Raw genomic sequence first — 15,806 nt, forward strand, 5'->3', positions numbered from 1 at the left:
ACAGCAGTAGCCTCATTAGCAGAATCATATTATATCATGGGCAGTGTTGGTATCCACACAGTCAGGCTGCCCAGGATGCCATCCAAGCTGACCTTGAACTCCTTCAGAGATGGGGCATCCACAGCTTCTCTGGGCAGCCTGTGCCAGCACCTCCCATCCTCTTGGTAAAAAATTTCTTCCTGATTTATTTAACATAAATCTTTTTTAGTTTAAAGCCATTCCCCCTTGTCATATCACTGTCAGATCATGTTCAAAGTTGTTCCCAGCAGTGTGCTGTTATGCTGGGGGCACCAGACCTGGATGCAGTAGTCTGGATAGGGCCTCATGAGGGCAGAGAAGAGGTGACAGTCACCTCTTCCTGCTGGACACTGCTCTTTTGATGCAGCCCAGAATACAGTTGGCATTCTGGGCTGCAAGCGCATATTGCTGGCTCATGTCCAGCTTCTTATCCACCAGGACCCCCAGGTCATTCTCTGCAGGGCTGCTTTCAAGGAGTTCTCCCAGTCTGTACGCGTTTCTGGGATTGCCTTGACCCAAGTGCAACACCTTGCTCATGGCCTTGTTTAAACCTCATTAGATTCTCAAGTGCCCACTATCTGAGCTGTCCAGGTCCCTCTGGATAGCATCTCTTCCTTCTACTGTGTCAACTGCATCACTGAGCTTAGTGTCATCAGCAAACTTGTTCAGGGTACACTCAATCCCAGTGTCTGTGTTGTTAATGAAGATGATGAAGAGCAACGGTCCCAAGATGAACCCCTGGGAGACAACACTCATAACCAGCCTCCACCTGCACGTAGAGTTGTTGACAACAACCCTCAGACTACGCCCATTCAACCAATTATTTATTTACCTAATAGACCAGCGTTGTGCTTCTACTATATAGAATAAAATAGAATCTTATCATTTTCATTACATTAATTGTAATATCCAATGGTAATTTTTTTTTTCTGCTAAGCAGTTAGCAGAATAATACTTCTACATACTTTACGATTTTGAATAAATACATTTTAAATAAATAACATTTGTTGGTGATTTGTCTTGTCCACCTACTGCTATTATATTTGTTCAGAGGTGCCACTTTTACTGTCTGTATAACTTTCTTACATTGAATTGACTAAGAACTTTAATTTATATAGCAACTGAAAGTAAGGTTTTTTCCCAAAGCAAGAACAGTAAGTAGAAATGACAATCCTCTTCTGAATGGAAATATCTTAAATTGTAAATACAAAACTAAAAGTGTATATTATTTTCAAATACATGTGCAAAGTCAACATATCAAGATTTAAAAAAATATATACATTTACTTTTATATTCTCAAAATTGACATTTTCTGCAAATGAAAACCTGTGTAATTTCCCAGAATCTACCCAATTCCCTTCCTCTTCTGTAATGCAGTGAGCAGAGGTATTTAATGAGAAGTTTTTACCCTCGTTTTATAAGTTGACTCTTGCCAATCTGTGCAAACAGGAGGAGAATGTATAGATATTGAGTTTAAGATGAAGTTAGGGTTTTCCCAGAAATTATTCTCTTAATATTACGTTTTTGAGAGCCCTGTAACTGTAATACTTAAGTTTCGTTTGAAATATATCATTGCTACCAGAGCCACAGTTTTCAAAGGAACAAGAGCTCTTTGCAAGCATCAACACCACGCGAGTGAGGCTGAACCTGATTGGTTGGAATGATGGTGGCTGCCCCATCACTTCTTTCACCCTGGAGTACCGGCCCTTTGGGACAACAGTCTGGACAACTGCTCAGCGAACATCTCTGTCTAAGTCCTACATACTATATGACCTCCAGGAGGCAACTTGGTATGAATTGCAAATGAGGGTTTGCAACAGCGCTGGCTGTGCAGAGAAACAAGCCAAATTTGCAACTCTCAATTATGATGGCAGTAAGTATATCTTTTTAGTAACAAGTCTAAGGCATTGTTTTTATTCTAACTTCTTATGTGATGTTTTTCCTTATGTCTTCCTGTCTGCTAATCCTTTTTAAATCTGGTTAGCCATGCTGACAGAGGAGTGACAGTCTCAAAGATGTAAAATGCCTATAGATTTCATGACAATAGGCTGACAGACAGAAAAGAGGGATTGTTTATTTGTCCTTGCTGAGAAAATGTTCCAGTACCAAAGTCAGTTGACTATGAGACACGTCACCCTAAGACTGCAGGTGTCAGTAGTTCCAGTGCTCACAGAGGCATGTATTTCATGCATCTGTTCCATGAAGTTTTTTTTTTTTCCATACAGTTAGTTCCTACAGTCATTCACTATGGTGACCAGCTGCATCGCTATTCCATACAGTATACCCATTATGTGACACAACGGTGTGGCTAACTAGCTTGTCTTCCAGAAAAGCTTCCAGACAGCATTCTCCAAGGGCAAAGCAATGGCAATGCTGTTATCCCTATTTACAGACAAGGGGGAGTGAAGCTAATGGCTGTGGCAGATGGCTCTGTCATGCCCAGCAATCGGGCACAGGGAATGAAGGAACTGTTGCATCCTGCCTTTCTGCCAGGGGTTACTGCCTGCCCCTGCGAAGCCGGAATGAGAAAGTGAGAGCAAATACTCCAATTTGTCAGTCACTCCAGCTCATATCCTGGCATATTTATTGGAAATGATGGTGGCACATGTGTGCTTCTGCTGATTCTATAGTAAGGAATGGCCATATTTCTGGCAAAAAGGCTGTACAGATGGCTCCAGATGGCAATCTTTTGAATTACTTTAGTGTGAACTGCCAGAGCTTTTCTGGAATGTCCAACATTGCTGTGTTGCCAGGGATATTGTGCTGCACTGTGCAGTCACTTGGCTACATCAGTACTGTTAAATTAAACAAGGCTAGTGAGCAAGTTCAAACAAGAGCTGGTAGCTGTCCAGCTACAGCACCCCAATTCTAACCATTCATAAATCTGTAGTATTAACCTGTCTTCAGTCACAGTTCTGGCCCACACTGAGCAGCACTGTCTGGGTCAATAACCTGGTATGGCTCTGGGAAGAACAGGCAATTCCCAGACAGAAGCAGCACATGAGATGAAGGAATTGTCATATCTTGCTTTTCTGCCTGGGTTACTGCTCACCTCTGTAAAAGCCACAAAAAAAGGGCAAAAGCAAACACATCCATTTGCCAGTCACTCCACCTCTGGCTGTGAATCAAGCAGGGCTTAAATCTCTGCATCTTACATATGCTATAATGCTACCACAGCCATTGCAGCAGCAACAGGGTCCTCACACTATTTCAGAGAAAGAATAATTTTGTCCTAGCACTGAAGGCCTGAAAGTAACTAAGGTCCAAGTACTTCTTGTACAAATGCTGATAGATCTTGCCAGGTAGACCTAGGACCTGTTTTATTATGTGGTAATGATGCTGTCAATAATAAGTCATTCAAATATTATGGGCTAACTTCTTTCACTTTACTAAGCTTACCCTCTGTCCTTTCCAGTATTTTTATACTAGTGACATCTAATCATTTATTTTCTACAATAATTGTCACATGTATATGTCTTGGGCAGTCTTAAGCCGTAACTTAGAACGGAATAATCTGCAAATGCAGGTCTGGAATATTAAGCTTTTACTGAAAGCACTGAAATCAAACTTTCCTTAAAGTGCATTGATCTAAAAAGTGCATTGGTCTGTTTTTTCCTTAGGTGATGAGACAAAATTTGGTTTCACATATTGTGACCTACGTGGCATTTAATCTTGAGTTACTGTATGGCATCCTTAAAAGTGAGAAAATGAAACAATAAAAATGGTTGCAGCATTAAGTTCCCTGGGCCACTGCTTTTTGTCAGCTTGAAAATCTCTTATTTATGGCATCAGTGGTTTTGTTTGTCAAGCATGACTTGTCAAGACTATATTGTTCCATAGAGAGGCAGTATGATCTCAAATAATGACCACAAGGTTGAGAGGAGAAAACATGAGTGGAAAAGCAAATTCCAGTTTCCAAGTGTTCCAAATTTGTTAGGTTTGATGCAGAACTGAAATGATAAGTTCATCCATAATTACCATATTATTATGTGTATTCCCACATAAAGAATTTTATGGAAGAGCTATTTCAGTGCTTCTAAAATAAAAGATATCTCTACAGAGTCCCAGCTTACTATTCATTCATTCTTGATACACTGTGTAGGCTTAAAGGAGCTTCAAAGCTGGAAAATAGTGTCCGATTAGAAATAAACATTTTCTGCAAGTAATTCCTGCAGAATCTTTGCTTTCATAGAGTGAATTTTTCTTTCCTGAAAACCACAAGTGGAAACCTTTTGGCCAACACTTGCTTCTTTGGCCAACCTTACTTCTACCACTGATTTCTCTTGTGATGTGAGCTTAGCCCCTTCCAGCTTCTAGGGGTCACTGCTGCCCTTAAGGTAAAGCACATAGAAGAATAGGTCTTTGAAGATTAGATAATGCTCCTGTGGATGCTTGAGGGTACAAAATGCTAAGAACAAGTCAGGAACATTAGCAGTCTTAGGTAAAGCCTTCACAAACTCTGTAGAAATCCTTGAGTTACATCCTCTTTCAGTCAATCTGTTTGAACTGCAGTAGCTGGCTATTATCTGCACTAGAGCTCCTGAGAAATATCGTGGCTGTGTATTGTTAGCCTGAAATCTCTTCATGGAGAACTGGGTCAAAAGGTTAATGACAGATCTATGTGCAGATCTTTGCTTTCTGTTCATAGATACTTCAGCTAACCACTTTCAGCTTGCAGAATATTGTGACCTCCTTGCCCTTTGTTTTTCAGAACATTTGCACTGAACACTTAAGGAGATATTTTTAGCACTCTGCAACTGTAGTATATGGCACTGCAAAGCAGCTTCCTGACTCAGAGATCAGCTACTCAGTAGCCTGACATTAAATCAGATCAGCTTGGTAGCTGCTCTAAGCTATGCTAATTGATTCTCACTCACCAGGGGACTTCCTAGTGTGAAGAACAGTCAGGACACTGGAAAACTCATGACAGATCTAAAGTCACATGAAGCAGTGGGAGCAAATTGGGTCAGTAACATTCATATTTCAACTCCTATGAAGCACCAGTTGGGCAGACTAACAAAGGCTGATGATTAATTGACCTGAAATTAAAAATAAATGCATAAATGAATGAATGAGTAAACAAATAAATAATCCCAATTTGTTTGAGACTTTTTTTCTGGGAAAACCTTTCATTTTTCTACTCCTACCATAAAGTAGGAGGACAGACAACAAATATCGAAATGGTGCTTTCTGTGTGGATGGTAGTTTTAGGTTATGGTAATTGTTAATTCAGTTGCTGTTCATCTGCACGTGAATAATGTGAAGGATACATAAACTTGAAGTTTTTTCTTTCTATTAAGTTGTAAGTAGTGGTATAAGGTTTACTTTATTTAGAAGATCTATGAAAAATGATATTCACTTGCCTAAATACTTAAGGTTTAGCTGAAATTGAAGCCACTGGATTGAATCAAAGTGTTAGGAAGATCAAGACACAATTTTAGGTAATACTGAACCCAGCAGTCTTTAGTCAACTGTCTGTGTGACTATAATTCAGTACAATTTGGCCCTTTAATATTCAAGGAGATTTAGGGAAAGTTATTGCTTTTCATTCAGGAGTTCATTGTTCTTTCATTTCTCCATCTAATCCCTTTCTTTGCTTTTAGAGTAGTGCCAAAATGGTTTCTCAGTTAAGAAGAAAAAATCCTACTGTTTGTTTATTCCAAACCATGGAAAATTAGAAAAATATTCAAATTGTAACTGTAAGAAAATGTTTTCTTTGGAAGTACCTGGTATGGATGGTTGTAGCTTTTCTTTTTATCTCCATCTCTTGAGGGAACTACTCTTCTCACTATATGCAACTCAAACAGTTCTTCTTTAAAAGAAAAAAGCAAACAAAACCAAAACAAAACAAAACAACAAAAAAAAAAAGCAAAAGAATTCATATTTCCATTGTACTGCTTTGTTTCCTCTCCTCCCCTCCCCTCCCCTCCCCTCCCCTCCCCTCTCCTCTCCTTTTCCTACTGTATGGTCCATAATGGGATATAGCTATGCTACACAATACAGCAATTAAAATGTAAAAAAGGATGTGTCTGTTTTTCTATCTCATCTTCCTATCCTTTTAGGAAGCGAGTAGCCAATTTTATGTTTCAGTAGCTGGTTAAAATTTAATAGCTTCCATCGACAGTCATCACAGTTCACAATACTTGTGTATTTCTATCCATTTCAGAGAAATCTGCATTTTATAGCCTCATTTGTAGTTGCATGCAGCAGTTTAGTACTAATCAGGAAATGGGCAAGAAACCTTCCATAACTAAACAGCCTTCCAAAGAAAGTGCTGTATTCTTCTCACGTCCTTTAGAAATAAAGGAAAAAATAGGAAAGTTCAGGTATTACGTATCACTAGGAAGCCAGGTATACTCAAAATGCAAATAAGTCCCAAAATGAAAAAGTGAGCTGCCTGCCAATGGAAGTACTTTGTAGATTCATTTCCCTCATTTCAGTCTCAAAATTTGCACATTCCTATCCAGTTTTGGTCTTCTGTTTTATTGATGAATGTAACATCAGACACTCTGTAATGAATTAGCATCAGATTGCCCATCTGAATCTAAGATCAGTAGTGCTGCTGAAACCCTAAGATGTGATGATAAAGGAATATTTCTGGGTAGAGGATTCATGTGATGCCTTTAGCACAAAGTGTGTGTTGTCATACATGTCCCTTACAAAGAAAAGCCAAGCAGAGAGCATAAATCTCTTACAGCAATGCTATTCTGTTCTAAGAAGTAATATAGGCAGGTACCAATTCTGAGATCTCTTACAACTTTGTAGTGATATAATGTTACTTAAAAATTGATTGCAATATTGTCTGTGCAACAAACATGGACTTCTGATAATCAATCTGCAGTCAATGGCGCACACACCTGCAAGACCGATTATGCATGCATGACCACTACACATACAAGCATTAGCATCCATCTTGAATATGATAAGTCCTTCTTAATGCTTTGCATGTGGTGAAAGCATATAGCATGCTATATTTCCTGAGAACTCAATATTTTGTCTTCATTAATAAGCATCTAATGTCATGACACTGTTTCCAGGTACAATCCCTCCACTTATTAAGTCAGTTGTGCAAAGTGAGGAGGGACTGGCAACCAACGAAGGGCTAAAGATGCTGGTGACCATTTCCTGTATCTTGGTTGGGGTCTTACTGCTTTTTGTGATGCTGCTGATTGTGCGGAGAAGGAGGAGGGAGCAGAGGCTAAAGAGGCTGCGAGGTAAGATGAGCACTGTGTCACTTTCTTCCTATGTGTGCATACTCACCAAACATGAAAGTACAGGTGGCACTGCATGTTACCAAATGGTATCCCCAATGAGCAGTATTTTCCTGTAAAGCGTATTTTTTTAATATATATTCCATCTATTTTTCTGTATTCCATATATTTTTTTAAATATATTTTCCATCTTTTTTATTTTATACTCTGGTTGGAAAAAAAAAAAAAAGACTCCTGTGTCCATTGGTATTATTTTGCATGAAGGAAGGGAAAGTAGTTCTCACTGCTGATGTTCTCTCCCCTCCCCTCCCCTCCCCTCCCCTCCCCTCCCCTCCCTCCCTCTTTTCCCTTTGAGTGTTCTAAATAAACTAAAATCATATTTTTGAAGTGTAAAATCAGGTGTTCTGAAGATGAAGGGATTTCAGATTTATACCAGATAGTATCAGTGATTCCAGAATTACAAAATTAAAGTAGGGTAGAAAGCACGTCCCTATTCTATTATATTATCCTGTATTTTTCTCTATGATGTATTATACTAAAACTATTGCAACTTTTTAGTGTTCATTGACCTGTCATTGTCACTGACGTTATTTTCTCTAATCTTTATTCAAAATCATTTTTCTTGTGTAAATAACCCTTAGATATGTAATTCACTCCTCTGTGTTGATCTTGTAGTAAATGCTGCCAGTTGAGCCCAGTGAGGTGTTTGGAGCTTGTACTCTGTCAATTCTGTTATTGGTCATTTCAGTTTTGCAGTAGCACACGATAATAAACATTACACTGAAAATATCTGGAAAAAAAGCCACCCAAATCACAAACTGAATAAATAGCAACATCATTAATCATCCACAAACATAATTCTGAGTATCCAAGAACCACCAAAATGCTTAGTTATTCATATTTTAACCAAAATATGCTTATGATATTAAAACCAGAGTCAATCCTGGGTATTCCTTCTCACCTTAGCATCTGTTCTTCTCTCTTTTGGGTCTCATTTGTCTCTTGTAATAGTATTTTGGATATTTTTGCAACAAGGACAGAGACACAGAGCCCCCTAGGCATGGATAAATTCGTAGATCAAAGAGGACAACTAGCCTTATAGTTCAGATACTGCTCTGGAAATTAGGGCATTTTGATTCTTTAGCTTGTTGTATAATAACTTTCTCATTTGAAATCTTTTAAGTCATGTACCTCTGAGCAATACTTTTTCATTAAATAAGTGGTGGGGTAGCGGTGATGAAAATGCTATTATCTTATCTTCTCAGAAATATTGTGTAATTCCATCCAGTAATGAGCAGGATATTTTCAGCAATTTGGCTCCAGGAAATCATGGTTCTGCACATGTGCTTTTTTTCTTAAATTCTTGAGTTACAGTCCCTTAAGGAAGGCTGATGATCACTGGCCAGTATGGCTTTGCATAACTTATCTGAATGATTTCCTTTCTGAATATAGGAATTTAGAAAAATAAATTCTGTTAAACATAGGCAATAACAAAAAAATCCTTGCTACTTTCATCGGTAATTAATTACCATTTCTGTAAAGCTACATCTCAGTTCTTATCTGAATTTTTCAAGCTATGGCTCAAAATTGCAACCATTTCATTCCATTATACTTCTGTCTGTCAGATAGGGACAGAAGTTCTTTTGTGTCTCATTTTAGATCTTTAGTGATATTCTTTTTATACAGTAGTGATCAAGTGATTTCTTAATATTTTCAATGGAAAGCTAAACAGATGTTGAATTTTTCTCTGTAACTATCCCATCATGTATTCACTTTGTGGATTTTCCCTGGTTCTGCTGTAATCTCCTAGTAATTTTCCTCTTCTGTATATGCTAGAAATGAACTTAGTATTGTAGAAACAGACAATCAGCACCAAATAAGGAGGAAAAGTCTTTCTTCTTTTACCTTATGTTCATCTCTACGTTTAACTTCTGATCCATTAAGATCATCCTTCAGTTCTCTAATTACAGTACAAAAGGATAACATTCCCCATCATATAGCTAAGGCTTGTATTTTTGATATATATCACCACATACTAATACAGCCAAGTCACTAGCCTACCTGATGGTTTAGATTAGTGACTTGTTATCTTCATTGTATTCTAGCAAACTTGTTTGTGTCATTTTTTAACATTTATCAGACATTATCTTACTTACTTCCAGACTGAGGAAAGTACCAACAATGTCCTATGATATATGAGAAAAATATACACTCTGCTTAAAATTATATTTTGATATTTATCAATCTGTGTGTTGGAAATCATATACGATGGGTAATTTTTTGCATCATGCATTCTTAGTAAAATCACAGAATCATAAAGTACTTTGAGGTACCAAAACTTTAATATGCAGAAAAATAAATATAATATTTAGAAGTTATCTAATCCCATTTCAGCAGGGGTATTTTCAATATTATTAAATGTTGAGAATTTTATTATCATAAAAATACAGTCTTATCTTGACATGCTATATTCATTGATCTTAATTATTCAGACTACTTTCATCGATTCTAACAAGCTTCATATCAATTTTTTCCGTCAGTTTATCCACTCGTAAGATCAGATTGATAATAATTGTTTGTTGGTTTGTTGTTTTGTTGTTGTTGTTGTTGTTGTTGTTGTTTTGAAGAACTTATTATTAACCATATTTTGCTGTTCTGGAGAATATTTCATGTTCTAAAAGTCCTAATCACAATCAAGATGGCTGTTTCAGAGAACCCCTTATTAGGTTATCTAAAAGCTCTTGTTTGTGTGTTTTCCTGACCTCCTAGCTATTAAAAAAAAAGCTTTACTACAGTAGTTCTCGTGTTCAACTTCCTTCTGAATTGGTTTTTGAATGGAAAATATCTTGTTATTATCACTCCATATGAAACACCCGGTGGTGTTTCTTGAGGCACAGGGCTAATTTTTCCTAAATCATGATATTAAATCCATCAGTTGCTTTCCTTCAGTCTACATCGGAAATAACAATTTAAACCATGGGTTTTTATAAAAGATATTATACAAGTTACAAATGTAATTCTTACAATTGTAGCTCTGAGAGATGTGTTTTCTTTGAATGTGCTTGACAGAAGGAGCGGGAATTGCAGATTTATTTTCTGTACATTCTTCATTCAGACTTGCAGATCTGTTCTTTCAGCCGAGGGTCATGGTTTCAGTTTCTGTGGTGTAAATGTAACACAAGAGCAGTAGTCTTTCCATTTTTAATCTTTTTGTTTCTTGTTTTAGCACACTGGAACAAATAAATCTTTGTCCTCCTCCTGTGCCACATCTAGTAGGACTTATTTGTCCAGGAGCACTCATTTCAGAAGGAAAATCTAGTTTTCAGCAAAGCCCTTATTTTTTACCCAATTCAGTAGTTCCACAAGACAAGGCACAAGAATATCAATTGACTGCTGGAGTTCATGAAACAGTGGAGCAGATCAATTAGAACAGATAAACCCCATGACTTACTCTCCAGTATTGACCTCTGAAATAGTTTTCCTGTTGTCATTACTCTCATCTTAATCCAAGCAGAAAGTGTCAGTGCAGGGTGGCAGTTCAAAAGTGGCAGCATGCAATTGGAAACTGTATTGTGGACCCTGGTTTCTCTCCCAAATGGCAAACCAAACGTGTTGAGCATTTTAAAGAAGTGAATGGAAGTGAGGGCTGTTGTCTGGTCTGTGTCCAGTAAAGGCACTGTTATCTTTACTAATGCTGCTGTCCACTGTAACAACTTGCTTAGAAAGATAAACTCTGCTGAATTCAGTATTTTATTTTCTGCAGTACTTTTACATTCAGATATTGACATGTAACATAGTCTTTCATGACGCCTCATTATTTTGGTTGGTGATGCACAGCCAATATCCTTTGCACTTCCTTGAGAAGGAATATGTGTAAATGTGCATTTGAATATTAGTCACGTGTAAGTGATAGCTTGACATCTTTCCCAGATACAGCATGGATCATAGCTGTATGCTGTGTGGCTTCTGAGAATGTACAAGGGAAGTTGTTTCAATCATAGGGAAGAAGCACAAGAGTGAATGTACCTGTGCAGATCCTCGGGAAGTTTTCACCAAAGTGAGCGTTTTCTTCTGTGCTGGTCACCCAAAGCATTCTGACAATCTAGTCAGTACAGCTGAAGAACTGCATTACACACTTCAGAGCTCTGGAATTCTTACATTTTTATACCATTTATGGTTGGAATAAAAAAGAAAAAAAAAAAAAGAAAAAAAAGAACAACTTGGACCTGGACTTTTTATTTATTTGTTTATTCTTTGACAGATCTAACTCCACTTCTGGATCCTTTGAAGTCAGTAGCCAAATTGTCTCGGATGTTATTTGGGAGCAGCAGCATGCTGGTAGCTTGGTTTATGACTGATGATAAAGATGTTGTCATCTTGGTATCATACTACTTAGTACCACTTAGAAGAGTGTTCACAGAAAAAGCCAATCCCAAACAGTATGAAAAACAGAAAGTCTGTATGCCTAAATGGAGTACTGTTTGGATAAGATCAGACAACATAAAGAGTCCTTCCCTTCAGTAGGAATTTTCCATTCTTTGTGCTAAAAAGGGATAAGGGAAGATTAAAAAGAAAGGAATGAAATAAGCAGTCATAGAAGGAACACAGAATTTCAGCTGCTACATTAATAGGTGAGCTATAAAACCTAAGACTGGCAGGCTGGCACAGCATCAGAGCAGAATACAGAACGTTATTAGAAGATATTTTGTTACAAATGAAAAGAGCCTTTTGTTCATTCCTTTTAAGAATTAATATAAATGTAGTCAGAGTGATACATTAAGATGGTGACTTGTTTTTGCCTGCAATCTCTGAATTTTAAAGGCGAGATACTTAATGATATTACTAGTAAGGAAATTGCAGTAGGTGTAGGAGACCCAAGAAGTAATTAATGAATAAAAAGAGTTTCAGAAGTGAGAGCAAGAAGACAAAGACAAATTCAGTAAATGTCTTTGAAGATGCAGGTAGATTTACAAGCAGGAATTAAGAGAAGTTGTTCAAAGTTTCAAGTAACTGTAGAGTTCCTTCAAGATTTGGGACTTGAATGGTTTTCTTCTCAGATTTGCTTCACTTGGTTGCACAGAAGGCTGCTTTGTTACTGTGTGATACTGTTACTTAAGGACTCTGAACTCAGCAGTTTTAAATGAGTTTGTGTAGTTGCAGACTGTAGGAGAGCAAAGTATAGCTCTCTTTTTGCCAATTAATATCACAGCAATCATTACTTGTGTTTGATGAAATTTCACAGGAAGTTACTCAAGGAATACTGGGTGAACCAACTTTCAGCTGTGTCCTTTGATCTGATATTCACCGGAATATTGATATCCCCACAGGTTTTTATGTTAATAACAGCAGCAATGACAACAACAGGAATATTTCTCCTTCAGCAATGCCTCATTCTGCAGTGCTGTTCCATGTGGGAATAAGCTATCTCCTGTTCAGTGTACAGTCTTCTGGTGACCCAGAAGTTGTTTTGAATTATTACTCATGGAAAAGCATTCATACCTGAGAGCAACCAAACAAGCTGACTCCTTGGAGACCTCCCTTGCTTAAACCTCCATCCAGTCGGGTTTGGTTTTAAAATGGCAGACTGGCAATTGCTCATCCAGATCGGCTTCTGCTCCAGCCCAGTGATGGACATCAGCATTTTGTCTTCTTCACTCACTCACTTGCTAACCATGGCATGAAGAAACAGTCTTGTTAGTTGTTCAGCTGCCTGCCTCCACTTCTAAAGAGTATCTGCAGTTTTTTCTTTTTTATTCTATGCTTGCTTCAAGTACAGCAGGTGTTAGCACATCTCTGAGCATTTTCAGTGCAGTTGGGGAATTAAACAGGACTCTTTTGGGGCAAAAAGTTATAATGTACTGAAATGCAGTTTCAAAAAGAAATAGGATTTTTTAGAGACATTTATCTTTGTTACTGATCTGAGAATTGACAGTATTTTTATACATGGCTGATTCAAGTAACTCCTAGTAATCTGTCTATCAAATAGATTTTCATTTGTGATGTAGATTGATGTCAGCCTGACATCTCTTCTGTTTTCTTCTAGATGCAAAGAGTTTGGCTGAAATGCTCATGAGGTAAGAACAAATTTAAAGTTTTTAAGTTGGAAAATATCTGTCAGCTCTGGCACTGTATTTAAACATTATTTAGAGTCCAAAGAAGTAAATCTTCTATTGCTAAAACCTTTCTCAAAACACACAATTTGGCTGTTTGCTAAGAACTAAGACACACTGATAGTTAGAAATAGAGGAAAAACAATAGTGGACAGTATCTGTGAATGTGAATGCATCAGTAAAAAAAAATGAGAACTATAGTATTAGTAGATTAAATTACAGAATATATGCAGGTCCATTTAGACATTTTTTCCTGTTCAGAAAAACATCTTCATAATATGTGCCAAACTAATTGCTCTTAAGAATCACAGAATCACAGAAACACCAAGGCTGGAAAAGACCTACAAGATCACCCAGCCCAACCATCCACCCATCACAAGTACTTCTCACTAAACCATGTCTCTCAACACAAAATCCAAACGTTCCTTGAACACCTCCAAGGTCGGTGACTCTACCGTCTCCCTGGGCAGCCCATTCCAGTGCCTGACCACCCTTTCAGAGAAGTATTATTTCCTAACGTCCAGCCTAAATCTCCCCTGGGGCAGCTTAAAGCCATTCCCCCTGGTCCTATCACCAGTTACACGAGAGAAGAGGCTGACCCCCAGTTCACTACAACCTCCCTTCAGATAGTTATAGAGAGCAATAAAGTCTCCCCTGAGCCTCCTCTTTCCAGACTCTTTCCAGCTCCTTCAGCCACTCCTCATAAGGCCTGTGCTCAGGATGTGAAACTATCCAAACTTTTCAGTTATAGTTATCTAATATTTCAGTTATATTATATAGCTGCTTATACCCTAAGGTATATAAGAGCAGAAAATCCACTTATTTTTCAATTCTGTTCCATCAGTTCAGGAACCAGAAATCTAATTCAGTTGTGGAATTGCAGCAGAATGACTGTTCTAGCATCTCAGTTTCTTTAGAGATGGAAATTTCATATCTTCAGTGTTTACTGTTTTGTCTGGGGAAAACACTGAGCATTTAAAACTGATGCATGTATTTGAAAATGAGATCAACAAGGGTTTCTAAGTTCAAGAGATCTTTGGTTGCTAGAAAATCTTTTTACTTTTAAGCAACACATTGAGAATGTCACAGATATTTTGTCAAATGAACTGTACTAACCTATGACAAATTTCATCTTCTACTGTAAGAATACACTTGCCCAAGATATGGTGATAGATGGTTTTAGTGTGAATTCAGCTCTGTGCCATCAGTCTGTAGATACACGTGCATAGTCCCATTGATTTTAACAAGACCGGTTGTGAAGGTCAAGTCATGCTGTTCCTATTTGCAAGTTAGAAACCTGCTAGCAGTAGATTGCACATTTAAACAACTTCAAGAAGATGTGCTGTGATATATTTTCATGCCCTCCCAAAAAAGCACAGTTTAGCATATGCATTGTGTCTGTTCCCTAAAGAAACCTTGTATGGTCTGGTAATAGAACTACTGGATGAAGATATTCAGTCCCAGTGACAACTACACATAATATCTCTGCAATACTGGTAAACCTCTGCCTTAGCCCTGCTTAGCCCTACCAGTCTTACCATCTCTTCTGGAAAGCCATTTCAGAGTCTCATTCCTCTGATGCTTGGAAAACTATTAAACTTCCAGCCTAAATGGCCCATTTTCCCTCTGCCAGTGCTACCGTGAACTTATAGAGCTTTTTACCCTCACCGCCTGATACACTAGGAGAGCAGTTGGATCCTTTCCCAGTCTTAGGCTGAGAGCTGTCCTTCTGCATAATCGTCTACCTCAAATCTTGGATCTTTCAAAGTGATGCTGTTCTGGGGAGCTTTCCACAGGCTACATTCTCAGTTGATTCTGATACAGCTATGAAATAACTATAACCCAAACCTGAGCCACCAGCCATCATTAGATCATGGAATTTACGGAACTGTGAGGGCTGGAAGGGACCTCTAGAGATCATCGAGTCCAACCTCCCTGCAAAGCAGGCCCCCTACCACAGGCTGCACAGGTAGGCGTGTTCCTGACGATTCAGTGTATTTACAGTCAAAGGGTAATAAAGCTCCAAAGCACTTGTGACCTATTTTAAATCTCCTTATGACTTGTATCTTTTAGATTTCAACAAGATCTGCTGTGGTACACTTATCAAGAAAGAGGGTTGTGCCTTGTTCCTTGAGTATTGGACACAACGCATTCCTGCTTGCTAGGAAGGGCTGAGGGATAGGGAGATCTGTGTTCACCTTGCCCTTTGAGGAGATTTTTATGAGTGTGTGTAAAGCAGATTAAGAACGGAGCTTTAGTCTTTGCTTTGAAAGTTGCCAGCTTTGGCTGTTTAAGTCAAATCTCTGGGGAGCAGGGTAAGCTCCAGCAGTTAGCAGTTTAACTGGAGCTGCACAACTTGTTGGCTGAGACGATACCTTAAACAAGCAAATAAAAATCCCTGCTTCTGCAAAATCATGGCTTTTTGATTATTCTTTGCAGTGAAAAGATAGATACAGACAAGTTCTTT

At 38.1% G+C, this 15,806-nt stretch overlaps 1 protein-coding gene across 2 annotated transcripts in view; it reads left to right on the forward strand.

Annotated features, from left to right (window-relative positions):
* The window catches only part of DSCAM (DS cell adhesion molecule), a 461,893-nt gene that overhangs the window by 416,284 nt on the left and 29,803 nt on the right, over positions 1–15,806 (forward strand). For both annotated transcript variants that reach the window (XM_052674351.1, XM_052674352.1), the window contains exons 26-28: positions 1,601–1,891; positions 7,056–7,232; positions 13,273–13,303. In XM_052674351.1, coding sequence (XP_052530311.1) covers positions 1,601–1,891; positions 7,056–7,232; positions 13,273–13,303 — 499 coding nt within the window. The remainder of the gene's footprint in view (positions 1–1,600; positions 1,892–7,055; positions 7,233–13,272; positions 13,304–15,806) is intronic.

Source organism: Tympanuchus pallidicinctus, unplaced genomic scaffold, assembly GCF_026119805.1.
Source record: "Tympanuchus pallidicinctus isolate F22 unplaced genomic scaffold, pur_lepc_1.0 scaffold14, whole genome shotgun sequence".
NCBI classification, from domain to species: domain Eukaryota; kingdom Metazoa; phylum Chordata; class Aves; order Galliformes; family Phasianidae; genus Tympanuchus; species Tympanuchus pallidicinctus.